This window comes from Pleurodeles waltl, chromosome 11, assembly GCF_031143425.1.
Source record: "Pleurodeles waltl isolate 20211129_DDA chromosome 11, aPleWal1.hap1.20221129, whole genome shotgun sequence".
NCBI lineage: Eukaryota > Metazoa > Chordata > Amphibia > Caudata > Salamandridae > Pleurodeles > Pleurodeles waltl.
Genome location: NC_090450.1, coordinates 484,009,857 through 484,026,101, shown reverse-complemented (window position 1 = coordinate 484,026,101; position 16,245 = coordinate 484,009,857). Strand labels below are relative to the sequence as shown.

The 16,245-nt window shown below is 45.0% G+C and overlaps 1 protein-coding gene across 2 annotated transcripts in view; it reads right to left on the bottom strand.

Annotated features, from left to right (window-relative positions):
- SPHKAP (SPHK1 interactor, AKAP domain containing) overlaps positions 1 to 16,245 on the bottom strand; it is a 1,657,471-nt gene that overhangs the window by 331,492 nt on the left and 1,309,734 nt on the right. For both annotated transcript variants that reach the window (XM_069213857.1, XM_069213858.1), the window contains exon 7: positions 9,152 to 12,890. In XM_069213857.1, the coding sequence (XP_069069958.1) occupies positions 9,152 to 12,890 (3,739 nt within the window). The remainder of the gene's footprint in view (positions 1 to 9,151; positions 12,891 to 16,245) is intronic.

Here is a 16,245-nt window from a genome sequence, read left to right as displayed (position 1 = left end):
AGAGCATGTCGCATCCCCGTTCAAATGATTTTTTTTAATGAAACAGTACAACAGACTAGTTGCTTAGGCTTAGCTACAATCAGAGAATTAAACATGCCCAGCATACCTGCCCCTGCAAAATATAATAATTGGCAAAAGTACACAAATACAACCTTTAGTGAGCTTAATGAGAGGGTCCAGAATGGTACATTTAATACTTCACTGTCACGTCCAGGCTGGTGGTTATTGTGGCCAGTAGATACCAACGGGTGTCATCAACATTTTGTCACCTCCTCGGGGGGTTTCCGAACGAGTAGGTCAGACCCTCGCTATATATCACCAGAACATGCTGACATAATTACGACATATAGTGTAGGGAAATTGTGCCAACAGTGGCTAAAATCATCCTCACTAGATGCAATTAAGACACATCTCAGTCTTCTGTCTAACAACACTGACTTACACAATTTTTTGTCAGGCCCAAAGATACCACATAGGAAGCGTTTCTTGTATGAGGTATACAATGAAATATGGAAACTTTCCCAACAAGAAGCTGCAGCCCGGTTAAGGCGGATGGATCTGGAAAATCTGAAAAAGGTATTAGCTGTTGTGGATAATGGAATTCACACCTTGTCCAACCGGATATATACAATTAACAACATTGTTTCTTCTGCCATAGACATTATACGATCTGATATGTCTTCTTTTTATCATGGACAGAGTCAGACCAGGTCTATTATGATTATGCAGTTGGGCTGAACACTTCAGACATTGAAGGCGGGTCGCGTTCCCTGGCAGCACACCAGTGCCAGGGAAATATTTTTTTCCTTTAATTTAACGCGACAACAACAACTAATAGCCAAGAAGGAGGCGACTTATGTCATGCTAAACATTGAAAAGATAGAAAGATTGCCTTTTCCAGTGGCCGAGATTCCCTCAGCAGAGTGGTTGATACACAGGGTCATTAATGTGCCTATTTCTACATTACAATTCACTTCTTGTTTGAAACATGTTCCGGTAGGCACATATGAAAAGTTGGGAGATAGTTGCATCCATGAGGTGTGGGAGCGTCCCTTCTCGTACAAATGCCTCAATGGCATGAAAGAGGTCTTTCTTAGCGGCAGTGAATGTGAGACTTCAGTCAGCCATTCGATAATTTGTAAGCAGCTGTCCTTGCATTGGGCGTGTAATGCCTCGGTTGAAACTTGGCTTGCTATCTGAAGAGAGTTCCAGTCCCCTTGATTAAACGCACGTTCCAGGTGCTTTCAAATGGCAGCTACGTCCTCCTCAATGGTGAAGACTGTTGTGGCATGCGGGCCGGAATAGTTTACGTTGTTTTGGTCACTAAGGTCGTTACATGCTGCGGGAACGTGTTGTTTCCCCCCACTAAAATTAAGGAGGTAGCAGATATCTGGCCTCACATTGCTACTTCAAAGGTGAATTTTGACAAGTTAAGTAGACTGAAGGCTTTATCGTTTCAGAAGCATGTGGCCCTTACATCTGCATGCGAGACCTACGCACTTCAGGTGGCAAGGTCATCGGCGGAAATACAGTCCCTGTTAAATACAAACTTTCCGAGACACTTTGGTGAACTTGTGGGACGTATATTTAATGCGTCCAGCACGGCTGGATTAGCAAATATTTTCAAAGCTGTTGGTATTAGTTTTGTTCACATCTTTTCCTCCATATTCAGTTTAATACCTTCGGCTATTCATTCAATTTTCGGAAGCATTTTTGGGGCATTTCCGATAACTTTGGTTTTAATAGCCGGCATTTTGCTGTTGCTGTTGTTTTTCCGCAATGGCTGTCCCGCTGCAACTAGGACGAATGAGGGCGCTCCCATCAGCACAGCTGTGCCGTGAACGCATGATGCAGCACTTTGGAGCAACACTCCTGGAACATTTGGAGTCTGACTGGTCTCTGTCATTCAGACCGGTTTTGGATTGTGTGCAGCCCGTGTTTCGGTGCCATTGGTGCTCTTTTGAACATGCACTGAACGTATGTCTCTCACAGCAACGCCCCTCAGTGATTGATGCTGATCTGTTGATGTTCTCGTTGAGGGTTAATTACCACACATGCGCGCTGCGGCTGCGTTTGCTCAGAGAAGCTGATTACGAGCTACCCTTCCTGGAGGAAGTTAATGTTAACTCGTTCATAGGCACTGCACGGGATGCCGCCTTGGTTGACACTGGGGCTCTGGAACACACCTGCTCCTTCGAAGTTTTTGGCGTGGATTTACCGGTTCTGTCATCAGCCGAGGTGGAGAATCTCCTGCTTTCTATGACTACTGATTGATTTGGAACTATCCTAAATTGACGTTTTCCTTTGAATTCGGCATTGGGCTGCATGCTCACTTTAAAATTGCAAAATCTTATGCTTGTGTGTCCTCTTAACTTGTTAAAGTTGAATTGGGTTTTAAATATATTTTAGCTTAGGGCACTTTTAGCTTCGGCTTAAACCACTTTCTACCGACAAGGGGAGGGTGTAGTGTAGCCATTTGTAATATAGCTTCATGCACGTTAGTTTCACATACTAGGCCGCTGTGCACTTTGCCCTAGATACATTTTATTCAGCCTCGCACTGTTATTTTACAATAACCAGTTTTACGGTCTTGTTTTTATTTCCTTCTATCACACTGTTTAGCTTAGTTCAGCACTGTGTTCTCAAATAATGCATTCTTGATCGCCCTGTGCTTCAGTCAAGGCTATAGTCTGGTTCATTGCCGGTAAACGTGGTAGAAGTTTAGTCTCCAGTATTCGTAGAAGATACACATCCTTACGTAGGGACATTTTCTTAGAACATCTGCGTGTTAGTTATAAAAACACTTCTTAGTCCTAGTACAGGTCAGAGGGAGATTCCGGCCAGGAACCTACAACTAGATGCTGACTGCCCTGTTGCAGATGCTGATGCAGATTACAGGCCTTTGCTCAGGTATGAGGGTTGATGTCCTCCCGGGGGAACCTGAAAGGCAGGCTTAGAGCTTCACATGCTGTGCTCAGAATATAACTTAGAGAGAACATAATCTAGTAGCACTATGATAGCCTTATTCTTGTGCTTCACTCTCATCGTTACTATTTTAATCCTACTGTGTTGTGTAGTTCTGGTTATCGCAGCTCACGCTTTGCTATCTAAAAATGCAGTCGTTTTATTAAACCAATCTTTAAAACTTAAACTGCCTTTGTCATTTCTATGTGAGACCGCACTGTGTATGAGAGAACCGGTTAGGACCTGAGAGACCACGAATTCCCTGGGAAGTGCTAAGATGTCATGCGCTCGGCTGCCCAATTGTCTCTTCCCTTCGGGAGAGATGAGGCACTGCTAGTCATGCGCTCGGCTGCCCAATTGTCTCTTCCCTTCGAGAGAGATGAGGCACTGCTAGTTAGCTTTAGCAAAACCCGGATTTGGAGTGACAAGGGTCCTTCACCGTGGGTCAGACTTAGTCCCTCACCCTGTGAATGATCTTGCTGCTCATAATCCAGTGGTATCATTAGGATAATGAGACCCTACGCAACACTTTCTGCTCTTGCCAAGCTACCAAGGGGGTGAGCAAGGGTTAACCGGGTGTGTTTCTCCTTTGCCCTGACTAGAGTGAGGGGCCTTGCTTGGACAGGGGGCAACCTGACTGCCAAACAATGACCCCATTTCTAACAATTTGCATGTGTGTAGAGATATACAGCACTATCTGTGCTACTTTTGGTGAAAAACTACAGTCAAGTTTGAAGTAAGCGCTAATTGGGTAGTGCATTTACCATAATGCAAAGGAGTAAATTGTGGTGGGATGTGAGGCTGTGTGCTCCGATGCCCCCTTCTGTTTAAAAGGATCCTTTGAGCCAGCAAGCTTATGAGCTTAGGAGATGCACCTGTGTGCCAGTGAGTGGTTCTGTGACCTGTGAAGATTTAGGCAGCATTTCCCCAAACCCAGAAGCAATTTCTTTGCTCTCTACTGATGAAGGACGAAATCCAGAAACATATGCATGTGTCTAGAGATATACAGCACTATCTGTACCAACTTTGGTGAACTACAGTCAAATTTGAAGTACACGCTAATTGTATACCGCATTTACCATAATGCAAAGAGGCAAAATGTGCTGGGGTGTGAGGCAGTGTGCTACCAACCCCCCTTCTGCCCCACTGTATCAGTTGATTAGGTTAACAAAGAAAAGCAGTCAAAGGCCTACTTGGGAAAAGGTGTAGACTGGTATTCCCAGCTTGCTAGTATGCAACAACAACATTCAATAAATAATTATTCAGTAAGTGCTTTTCTTAGTGAGTTTTAAAGACAGCTCCTAGATCAGGGATGATGGCCTAGGTGGAGAAGATTATTTTCTTCACCTGGCAGGAAGACCAGTTGGGGTGGGCCCAGTAACATAATTGACTTCAAAGGAGCCTCCCCTGACACAAGTAAATAACAGGTGAAACATGGAGACAACCTTCACTCACCTAATTAGACTGTCACCAAACCAAAAGGGAGGAGAGGTATCTCCTAAACCTATGTCTACACCAGAATGGATAGATCATTGCTGTGACCACACCTCTAGGAATGCATACAAACTGCACAAGGGAAAGAAGGGTTTCTCATTTTAGGCTATAATAATGAGGCGGACTATGTGATTGTTTGCAGTAGGGATAATAGGAACCGCTGCCAAAGTGGGTACCTCGACTGGACCCTGTTGGTGACCTCTGAGTCCCTAGTGATGTTCCTGAGGTCCTAGGACCTTTGGCTTTGTTTAACTGAACTTCTCCTAACATCTCATCTTTTCGGGAGGAATTTTTGAATTTCCAGTCCTGAGGAGGGCTCAGACCAACCCCCCGAAGGCCCCAAAAGAAAATAGTTTCTTACATTTGGAGGCTGTCCACAACAGCAAATCCATTTCAGTGGACCCTTGGCAAGAAGGCATCCAGCTTAGCCAAACTCATCATTACATGCAGCCTGAAACCTAGTTCTGTTGGAGAAGTCCACAAGAAACTATGGGTCTGATTTAGAGTTTGGTGGAGGGGGTTACTCCATCACAAACATGACAAATATCCTGCTCTCCGTAATACAATCACATAATAACATAAGGAGATTGAAATAAGGTGGATGGGATATCTGTTGCGTTTGTGATGGAGTAGCCTGTACACCGAACTCTAAATCAGGCCCTAAGTCTAAATGTAGAAGTCTTGACTGAGTGGAAGCATGAAATGTATTCTGTCAGCAAGAAGACTTCTCTGGATGCAAAATTCGAATTTTCCTATCCTGAGCTTTTACCACCCAAACCATCTGCTTCAGCTGGACTTACTCCAATGGCCTCCTGGAACTCTTCCTGTACACAGCATGGCATTATGCTCTACTGTAGGATTTTGGCTTCCATTTCAGAGACTAAGGTGGTCACTCATCCCGCCACCTGACCGCTAGTGTTGCCAGGATACCGCTAGTCTTATTCCAAGTTCACTGAAGGGGCGGTGGGCAGAAACAGTGTTTCCGTTCGCCGGCCCTCTGGTGAAGAGGGCCTTCACATTGATACTTAACATTGATTGGAATCGAGCCAGCGCCAATGTGGCGGTGCAGCGGCACCCGTTACGCATTTCACTGCCCGTAATTCTGGCAGTGAAATGCGTGACCGGGGTGTGCATGGGAGTCCCTGCATTGCCCATGCACTTGGGGACCCCCGGCACACCCATTCTGCCACCTTTTTTACAGCAGTGTAAATCACCATGGAAAGGCTAACTGATTGGACTCGAAATCTGGAGGGCACCGCCTCTTGCTGCGCTGCCTTGGCAGATTACAACCGCCGGGACCGCCAGGCTGCAGGCTGGCTGCAGTCTGGCAGTCAGTGGTTGGACTGCGGCGGCTCCACCACAATCAGAATGGGGTGGTCGTACCACCACTACTGTGGCAGTCCGACCACCACACCGAGTCTGGTGGTCTCAAGACCACCAGACTCGGAATGACCATCTAAGTCCCCAGGTAAAATGTCGTGCCTGGGTAAGCCGCTAGTAGAATCTGACCATTGTTCCATTGTGGTAATCCTGAAATCGTGGCTAGGTTTCAATAAACCACTGCTGTACACTACTACTAGTGCTTTACTTTTTCTTGGAGCTTTTTTATTTAAATCTTTAAAATTTCCTATTGCTGGTTCCCCTTGTTGGATTTGTATTGTTTTGATGCCATTTTGCTTATTATATTTTTCTATATCTTTATAAACTGCAGTCAGATTTTTATTGTTCTGTGTCTTTGACTTTTTAACTGTTTTGGCACTTATGAATGCTCTACACATTTCGTTAAGGTAAGCCTGTTTGCTCAGTGCCATATCTAAAAGGGAGTGAGCTCATGTTTGGAACCTTTGACTGAACCTCACACGTTATCGACTTTAATTCTACCACCATCGACCCCAAAAAATATGTCACTTACTGACACATAGGCCCACATTATAACTTTGGTGGTAAGTACTGCCTACCGCCGGGGTGATGGCCGCCAAAAGACGGTCCCCGCGTCTAACATCCGTCCGCCATAATATGACCACAGCCGGATTTCTGCCACAAGAAGGGCAGGGCAGAAGTTTGTCTGTGGCCATGCTGGTGGACGGTGTTAAGGTGGCGCTGCTACCACCAGCCACGCCACGCCAGTAGACCGCCGCCAGTCGTAGTATGAAAAATAATATGGCCTGTCGGTGTTCTACTGATGGGCGCTGCTGGCGGTAGCAGCTCCCCATCTCTTGCCGGAAGACCCCCTGGATTCAGGTAAGTCGGATTTCCAACAGGGGAGGGGGGTGAGGGTGTTGGTGTTTTGTGTGTGCGTGTGGGGGTGTGTGCATGAATGTGTGCGTGCATGCAAATAAGTGTGTAGTGTTGCTGGTGTGTGTGTGTGCACGTGTGAGAATGTGTGAATGAATGGAAATGTGAATGTGTGTCTGCGTGTAAGTTTGGATGTGTGTACGGATTTGTGTGTGAATGAATGGATGCATGCGTGTATGCCTGTGTGAGTGAGTGTGTGAATGCGTGGTGTGTGCCTGCGAGTGTGCATGTATGGGGGAGCATTGGAAGAGGGGGAGCATGGATGGAGGGGGGTGGGGGTTGTCTTGGGAGGGTTAGGGGGGTGGGTGGTCCTCCTACCAGTGACAGGGAAGTAATTCCCTGTCACGGGCAGCACCTACCGCCATGGTTTTCGTGGCGTTACGAACGCTGCGAAAACCATGGCGGTAGGCAGGGTCATAATGCCGCAGCGGGACAGTAGCGGCCGTCGAGTTGGAGATTATTATCCCCAGCCCAGAGGCTGCTACCACCATGGAGGTCGGTGTGGTACATTGGCGGGTTAGCTTCAGCCAACCCGCCAATGTCATAATGTGGCGGTATGCACCGCCAGCCTTCTGGCGGTACTACCGCAACATTTCCACCGACCGCCGGGGTCATAATGATTCCCATAGTTGTGTGGGTGAGTAATTGAATAAAGAAGAAACCATATATGGTTATTGTATTTCAAATATTTTGAAGATTTAGTTAAAAAAACATACATTTAGGTGATTGGGAATTAAATATAAAGTTACAAGTACATAACAATTTAACTACGATTTTTAGATTAAAAAATGCAACTGGCACTGCCTGATTCCGAAAGATAATGTTTAGGCTAGTTTAGCACTTTATCCATATGACATCACTAATTATTACTGTAGATTTCCACTTCCTCCCCTCCCTGCATCCCTTGTTTTTTTATTTTTTTTTATTTTGTCCTATTTAAAGGTTGGCTAATCGTATTATATGCAGTGCTAATTTTGGTAGATCATTGTTTACGAAATTGTTGCTTCATAATTGGTACTGTACAGCTGAACAATTTGAAGAAAAATGAATATGAAATTAGTTAACACGTACAAAATGGCAAAGGCAATGAGAGACATATTTATGTCATAAGAGTATCTTATATTTATTTATTGTATTTATTATATTGTTTTCTGTATATGTAGAATATATAGGGCAGTATCTATTACCCTCGGTAACCTGGCACAGCCGGAATTTGTAGAAGATTCAGGTAGTTCTTCCTGAGTGTTGTGTGTGTGTGTCGGTTTCTAGCTTATCTAGTAATTAAAAGGGATCTCTGTTTGGTATAGTAACTTGAAAGAAATAAGACACATATTTGCTGCAATAGTTAATTATTTCTTGACTGCATCACCTAGCCATGTAAAGGGTAGATGAATTTGCTAAAAAGTGTTCGAAAACTAGATTGAAATTATTATGCATATTTATTTACAGTGAAGTGCTATTCCTATAAACAGTGCTTAAATAGAGTTGTTGGTTGCTTTGCAGCCCACCGGCACACATTTTTGGGCAAGATTGGACTTGGATAGGCCCGGCACCAAATTTAAAGTGAGTCCTTCATTATTGAATTATATGGCTAAAAAAGTGGCCCATGTTTACAAATTGGGTCAGTTTTGAACTTTTAAAGACAAACTGTTTGAGTGTTTTGCAAGGTATGGAAGATTGCATAGATTTGAGCTTGCTGTAGGCAATATGTGATATTATCAGGAAAATAAACAGTAAAAATTGGCCCAGCAGATCATAAAACATGCCCACTAACAGCAAAAAACAACCCGCTCACTGACATGTCAGACAAGCCCATTGGGCACGACCCTGTTTTTAGGGACTATCGTTCATGAATCCTCATCTGACATTTCCCGAGAGCAAAAGAGAGAAAAACAAACTAAAGAGAAAGAAGCAGGAAAATACTAAAAAACATCTTACCAAGGGAGAAAGCAGGAACCTCTAAGAATGAGTTTAAGGGACAGAGAGTGTCTGGTGCACTGGTGTAGCAAAGGTCCCACAGCCCCTGCAGCGTGGGGGGCCCCTAACCTAAAGGGGCCCCCTGAGCACAGTATCCTTGCTGAGAGTTCCTGAGTGAGTCCGGATGGTGGGGCACCCCTCAAGTTTCCCTACGCCAGTGATCTTGTGGTGAATTCAAGGGGCATGAGGTGGATTCCAAACTATGCTGCCAAACTTTGCTGCGCTGAAATGTGATTGCACTAGACACAGGCTTGCACCAGCACTCATTCTTTAACAGACAAAACTCTGCCCGTGAGGTAATTTTCTTAACTTTGAACCTGATTTATATTTAGATGCATGATTTCATATTAAACATGTTCTGAACGTTTATACTTCTAAAGCACTTTTTAATCAGCAGTAATTGCCTGTTGAGTGCCCTTACCTGTGGTTTTTAAGCGGGCTTGTTGATGTGCTTTTCTCACAGTCAAAATCTTGCAGTTTCCCTTTGTTTGCCTGTTCTTTTGTTTTTGCTTTGGTACTGCAAGCAGAAGCCTGGCGCTTTGTGACTACATCCGGTGCGTCCCTTTGATCTGATTCAATTTGTATCAATGGCACCTCCCTTGGGCTTGAAGGTAACCCTGGGTGGGCAGTCGTGAGAGATGCACATTTTGTAAGGTGACCTTTCTTCGTGCCTGCCGCTCTACGTTCTGTTGGAAGTTGAGGCACTGATCCTTGGACATGTCTACTGTCAGACTCTTTGCCTGTATAATCAAAGGAGTCTTGATGAATCATAATCAGAGATTTCCCACTTTGAACGATATCTGCAGCTAGTTCGTTCGCATATTTTTCCACATGCAAAGGGGAGCCATTTGAAGCATCCTCTAGGTCGGAGGAATCTGCACTGCCTCCAATAATTTTATTCTTGCGCATAAGGGCCTCAATGGAACTTTTCCATGTCTCATGAATCAACATGTCAGTTATCTGGTCGTTTCTACATCTTTGGTATATACATGAGTCTGATTTGCAGAGAGCCGATGAGGGCCCAGCGCCCACTGGTTGCACACTGAGGAAATCACGGGAAGTATTCTTAGAATAACCATCCAAAGAGTTTGCTTTCACTGGGGCATTGACAGTCAATCGGGAATTTGATGACCTACTATCTGGCATAGAAGATTGTCTGAAGGAAAGAGGTGTGCGTGGCGATGGAGGCAACAAATTACTACTCCAGTCTCTTGTATTCCTACTTGACAGACTATCTTTATTGTCTTTGTCAATTTCCTGCAGCATATACCTATAAAATTCCTCAGTAATGCTTTCAGTGCTGGACTGTTTTGACGGACAACTTGGCCGCACATTAAGGTGCCCATTTTTTCTAGTGACTTGCTGCAATGCTGAATGTAAAATGTTATTTGCATTTTTTCCAGCGTAGTAGTCAAGTAGCAAGTCAAACTCTCTGCCTTCGTCTTCCATTTGGTTGACCATGAATCTCGAAAATTCATCTGTGATGCTCTCACAGCTAGATTGCTTAGATATAGAACTTGTCCTGCTGAATGGCTGACCCAAAATGCTCATTGGGCCCAGGGTATTTATGTAGCATTTTGAGTCACAATCTTCTTCTGGAATACTTTCATAACTAGATGCTTTGCCTCTGTTCCATCTTTCACAATGCAGTCTGTTCCTAGCATGGTTTTGACTCTGCCATGAAAGGTCTGTTGTGGTTAGATCAGTTAGGTTCATGATTCTATTGGCCACTTCATTTGCAAATATATTTACTGAGTCAATGCCATCTTCAAGGTTTATTGAGTCATCAACCACTCGGTTCATTAACCGTTCCTTTAGTTCAGGGTGTTCATCAGTTTTCCGCTTGATCTCACTAAGTCGTGGTGGTCTATGCTTCCTAGTCACTGAACCATTTGCTGGAGGCTCTTTTTTCCGTTTGATGGTCCTACAGGAAATGCTTTGTGGCATCAAGTAATCATTCCCTCTAGCCCATGAGCAAAACCAGGGCTGCTTTCCATTGGAGTTTTCAAGACAAATGGCGGCTATCTCTGTGGCCATGGAGACCACTGTCTCAGCCAACTCTTCTGCAAAATCTGCCACACAGTAATAATCAGTCGAGTGTGTAACCTGCAGAACAGGTTGAGAAGGATACTTGTTAAGTACATGATTACTTAATAAGGATACGCTGACCTGGACATCGCTGTTCATGAATGATTCACATTTCTGCTTTTCCTGTGGTTCCACGTTCTTTGCGGTATCAAAATACATATGTTCTTGAGTGCCATATTGGCATTCTTCACCTGTGAAGGCACTTCCTCTGGCAAAAAATGATCTTCGTTCTTTGCTCCTTTTAGTTTGAACAATAGCACCCTCTGCCATTGTGCATCCTCTTTTGGGTGATGTTTTTGTGCTCAGTGAATTCTGCCCGAGAATGTCATCCGAGGAATGTATTGCCTGTGAACCAATACTTCCTGCTACAACCATTTTGCCTTCACATTGGTAAAATGAATTTTCGCATTTTACTTGCCTGAGATCAAGAGTGCTTTGACTGACAATTGATTGCTTCTGTGATGCATCGCGCTTTCTCAGCTCAGTGCAGTGATTCTCTGTTTCATCAGTGGATTGCCATTTGTTTTTGTCTTCAAAGACACCAGGGCACAGCTCATCAGAAAGAACAACATCAGTCATTTTTTTGCAAGTGGAATATACCACGTTAAAAAGCAGTTCATTTGCTATCTCCATCAATATACCTTTCCTGTTTGGCTCTGATTGATTGCATTCACTTGGGCCCAACACTCTTTGCTTCTTGTTAAATTCTTCCAAAGAATGCTTTATGATGACATTGGAGAGGCTTTGGGCTACTTCATCCTTACTGGCATCATCCAAGTGTGAAACGTGGGGACTGGTTACACTTTCAATGATCCTTCCATTTATTGACTCAATAAATTCACCAACATTTGTATACACAGTGGGCGTGTTCAGAATTGCAGTGCCCTCCTTAAGTAACACTTTTGCAATAGTGCCATTGACGCTCTGTAGGCTGCTTCCCACTGCTATGCTGCAGTGCAGGGTAATGGCCGCAGTGGCATCAGCGGCTGCCAAAAGACCACTTGCGGTTGCAGGATATTTTTGATCTTTCTTGTCATCAAGTCCGCAAACTGCTACTGCACTGGCTACCTGGGTCATGCCACATATAGCAGATGGTAAGGAATAGTCCTCTTCTGTGCTGTCCTCACTTGCCTGTGAAATTTCTGCCTGAAGCTCGTGTTCCCCTTTCACTGTAGAACTCAGATCTACGTTCTCATGCTCTAGTTTGATCTGTTCTGCTGCATGTGGACTTGTAATTGTTCCAATGACAGCAGCAGCACAAGCCAGCGCAACCTCTAATGCATTCTGAGCATCTCCACTGGATGTAGCATCTCCTGGGACAACACCTGATGTATCACTAAGACTTTCTGGATCTTTCCACTGAGGCACATGGGGTCCAAGCCACTCAGACGTGTTCTCGTAGCTATCTGGACTTTGCACAATTACAATTTTAGGCAGTTCCTGCCACGGACGAGAAGAAGTTGCTATGCCTTCCTTAAGATGACCAGCCGACAGCAGTGAATCACCAGCAGAAATGCAAACAGCGGCTTCTTCTCTGAACCCCGGTTCAGACTGAGATAGTCTAATAAAGGCATCCTGTAGGACAGATTCTGCTAAATTTGTGGCATATTGACCTGCAGTAGCACTTTCATCCCCTACACCAATATTGACCTTTCCCTCTGATGTCTCTGAAAGACTGGACACACTTGGATCCTCATCGTGGATCACACCATGAGCATCTTCATCCAAAATAATGGATGGACTGTAGCCTAAATCCTTAACAATAGAGGGTTTTTCAATTGCAACCTTCGATTTGTCGACAACCTCTGCTGGTATTGGTAAGGGTTCTCTTCCACACATATCCCTTTTCTGGTGACACTGCTCCTTGGTCTTGCCCTCGCTGCTCAGGCCAACTTTAATAGTGGTTTCCATCAGAGTATCATCAGAGGAATGTGAGGTTTCACAAGAAGCAACATTCATTTTGCTCAAATAACTCTCTTCTGAACTGAAAGGCAATCTACCCTTCTTGAACTTAAAATTCTCTGATGCCTTTGGTTTTGTTTTTTTAATGTCGGAAGCAGGTTCTGGATGGTCTGTAGGGAAGCAAACGAGACATTTATAGTATTAGAGACAGCTATCAGTTGAATATTAATCTTCATTCCGTTACATTAATAAAATTTTCAAAATGAAAAGGTAATGTTTATCATATTGAAACTTCTTCAATTTATTTAAGTGGCTTTGTGGAAGATCATTGTTAGTTATTTTTTATTTCGAAAGCAATTTGCCAGTGTGCATCAAAAGAGTTATTAATCAGTCTTGTGAATTTCTCAAAAATTCTACCTCAAGAATTTGGTGGAATTTTTAGTCCTCTAAGATCTAAAAAAATCCTAATAAATTGTGTCTGCCTTTAATGCAATAAGTTCAGATTGCTTTGACTGATAACAATCTGAACTTATTGTACTTTAGTTGCAATGATGTGCCTTTTAGCACTGACTGTGCATTTACTTCAACAAGGTTTTTAAAAGGTTAGAGTTTTGATCATATTGTCCATGTGTTTTCACGTTATCCCACCCATATGTTTCTCTCTAGATATCGACCATGCCAACAATGACATAAAGAGTGCTTGTATGTGGGTCAGAGTCAATGTCCTTTGTGTTAGATAATAGAGGTATTTGCATTTTAGCATTAGTTCAATTTTACATAGCAAAAGAACAATTAATAATTTGCACAGTTCATTGGCATTATATATGCTATGAGGGGTTCTGATTGGGCTTTGAAACCCCCTCTATCTTACTTGCTAGAAATTACTACTATGTTGTTTAAAGTGGTAGAGGGCGTCCGGTTTCACCGATTAACAAAATAGTTTGAAATTTCACTTATGTATATGTTTCCTACAATATAGTAAAATACTATTTTGTAGGGAAAATTAAGGATTGACAGACATATGAGGACATGTCCCTCCTCCATAGGTAAATTTCTGTGTGGTATCTTTCAGTGGAAAAGTTGTGCATTTTGTGTACGCACCAAGATCAGTAAAAGGCAGACGGGCCATGGTGATAATGGATGTGGTATGAGATGCAGTTGGGTATATTTTTATCCAAGTATGCCATAGGTTGGTGTGCTTTATGAAAGTTGGGGGAAGAGGTGTAATCTAACGGATAGAGCAGCTAACTTTAGAACTAGGGAACGAGGCTTGACTCCAGGCCTTGGTCCAATTTCCAGTGATCTTGGGCAAATCCCCTAATCTTCATATGCCCAAAATATAATAATAAAATCAGCTGTGTAACTTTAACTTACTCTGACTCAGTTTCATTGACTCATGCAGTCTTACCCATTCTCACTCTGACCCACTCAATCCCACTCATTCTAAGTCACTCTGATTGACTCATTTTCTCTCTGACTCACTTAGCTCCTCATTTTGAGTTTGGCGGGCGGCAGAGGCTGCCTGCCAAACTCATTTGCATGGAAGACCGCCACGCTGGTCTTCCCCAAGCTGGCCCTTTTTAGAGTTGCCCACCCACCCAGCGGAGAACAGGGCCTTAACATTGATGCTGGCTCATAATTGAACCGGCGGCAATGTGGCGATACGTCGGTAGTGACAGTACTTGTTGCGCTTTTCACTGTCCGTAATTCCCTCCCAGGGTCGTAATGAGGCACTTAGTCTCCGTTTCACTCAATCTCATTCTAACTCAATCATTGTCACTTAGGTTCTCAGTACGACGCTGCAGTGGTAGTCTCACCGCAGCGAGACCGGCGGTGAAGACTACAATATTACGACCGCGGCACCTTAGCCACTGCCGAACCGCCACTTCCCTAGCTGTCCAGCTGCTTTACCGCGGCCCACCGGGCTGGAGGTTTCCACCTCCAGCCGGGCGGAAGTTGAATAACTGCAGAGGTTATTCCTACTCAGGACACTGCCAGCATTTTCCTGGTGGTCTCACTGTCACAAAAATTCTGGTGGAAAGATATCCCAACAACAAGAACTTGCATTCCTGTAACCGTGTTACCTCCCAAACACCACCGCACACAGGCACACATGCACCCACAAACAGACAATCACACAGAGACAACCCCCCCTTACACACGCACTCACAACATTCACCCCATTGACATGCATAAATACACATCACACACGCACACATACACTCTCCATCCCCACCTCTCCCTTCAACTACATACATACATACATACCCTTTCCCCCTCACTCATCTTCACACAACCTCATCCCCCGACCCCCAAATGTACCTCACTGCACACACACATACACACACTTTGGTGGTCATTTTTAACATGGCAGTGTGGTCCGCCATGCAGACGGTGGTGGGAAAACCCACCAGCCGGCATGGCGGGCCACACCGCCACATAATGTACCCCTGGAAGGCCGCCATAGGCGGCCCTCACTCACCGCCAGGCTGCCTCCGTCAGGCAGCCTGGCGGCGGTCGGTATCATTATCTGACAGGGCAGTGGTGCTGCCCCTCGGATAATGATCCCTTAGCCACCAGCCTTTCCCTGGCAAAGGCTGGCGGAAGGGGTGCACCGGGGCACCCCTGGGGGCCCCTGCACTGCCCATGCACTTGGCACATGGAGCCGCTGTCAATGTCCCAGCCAGGCATTCCTCTGGGCCGGCGGGCGGAAACAATGTTTCTGCTAGTCGGCCCAGAGGAATGTTCACAATACGGCCGGCGGGGTTCAGGGGGAGCTGGCGGTCGCTAGAAAGACCGCCAGCATGAACACGGCGGTTTCGACTGCTGTGTTCATTATGAGGGCCTATATGCACATACAAACATACATGCACCTGCACGCACACACTCACCCACACACACCCATTAACACCCCCACTCCACTCCCCTTGCGGATGACACTTGCCTTGTCCGAAGAGGTGCTCCTCTGTGAGGAGACAGGACCCGGTGCTCCCACCGCCGGCAGCGCCCCACCAACAGAAGCCCGCCACACAGAATTATGGATCGTTATTCTGTGGGCGGTCTTTTTCTGGAGTGGCGGTGCCGGCAGTGGAACCGCCTAAGCGCCAACAACCGCCGTTGCGAATGCCGCCAGATATCCGACCACTGGTGGTGCAGATAACCAGCGGCAGTCGTAATTCGGCGGTCGGAAGACCGGCATCACTGGTGGTCTTCCAGTGGCTGCCGTGGACTTCAGAAAGGACCGCCGCAGTTGTAATGAGGGCCTTAGTCTCATTCATTCTCACCTAATTTCCCTGAGTCTCCCCATGACTAGATTGTTCTCCCTGATTCACTCAGTCCCACTCATTCCGATTCACTCAATTTCACTGTGACTTACCATACTCAGCCAGTTACTCTCATTCTCACTCAGTCCCACTCATTCTGACTCACATAATGTCACTCTGACTCAGTCTCACTGAGACTCACTCAGTTTCAGTGTCACGCATTCCTGATCAGACTCACTCATGCTCACCTAATTTCCCTGAT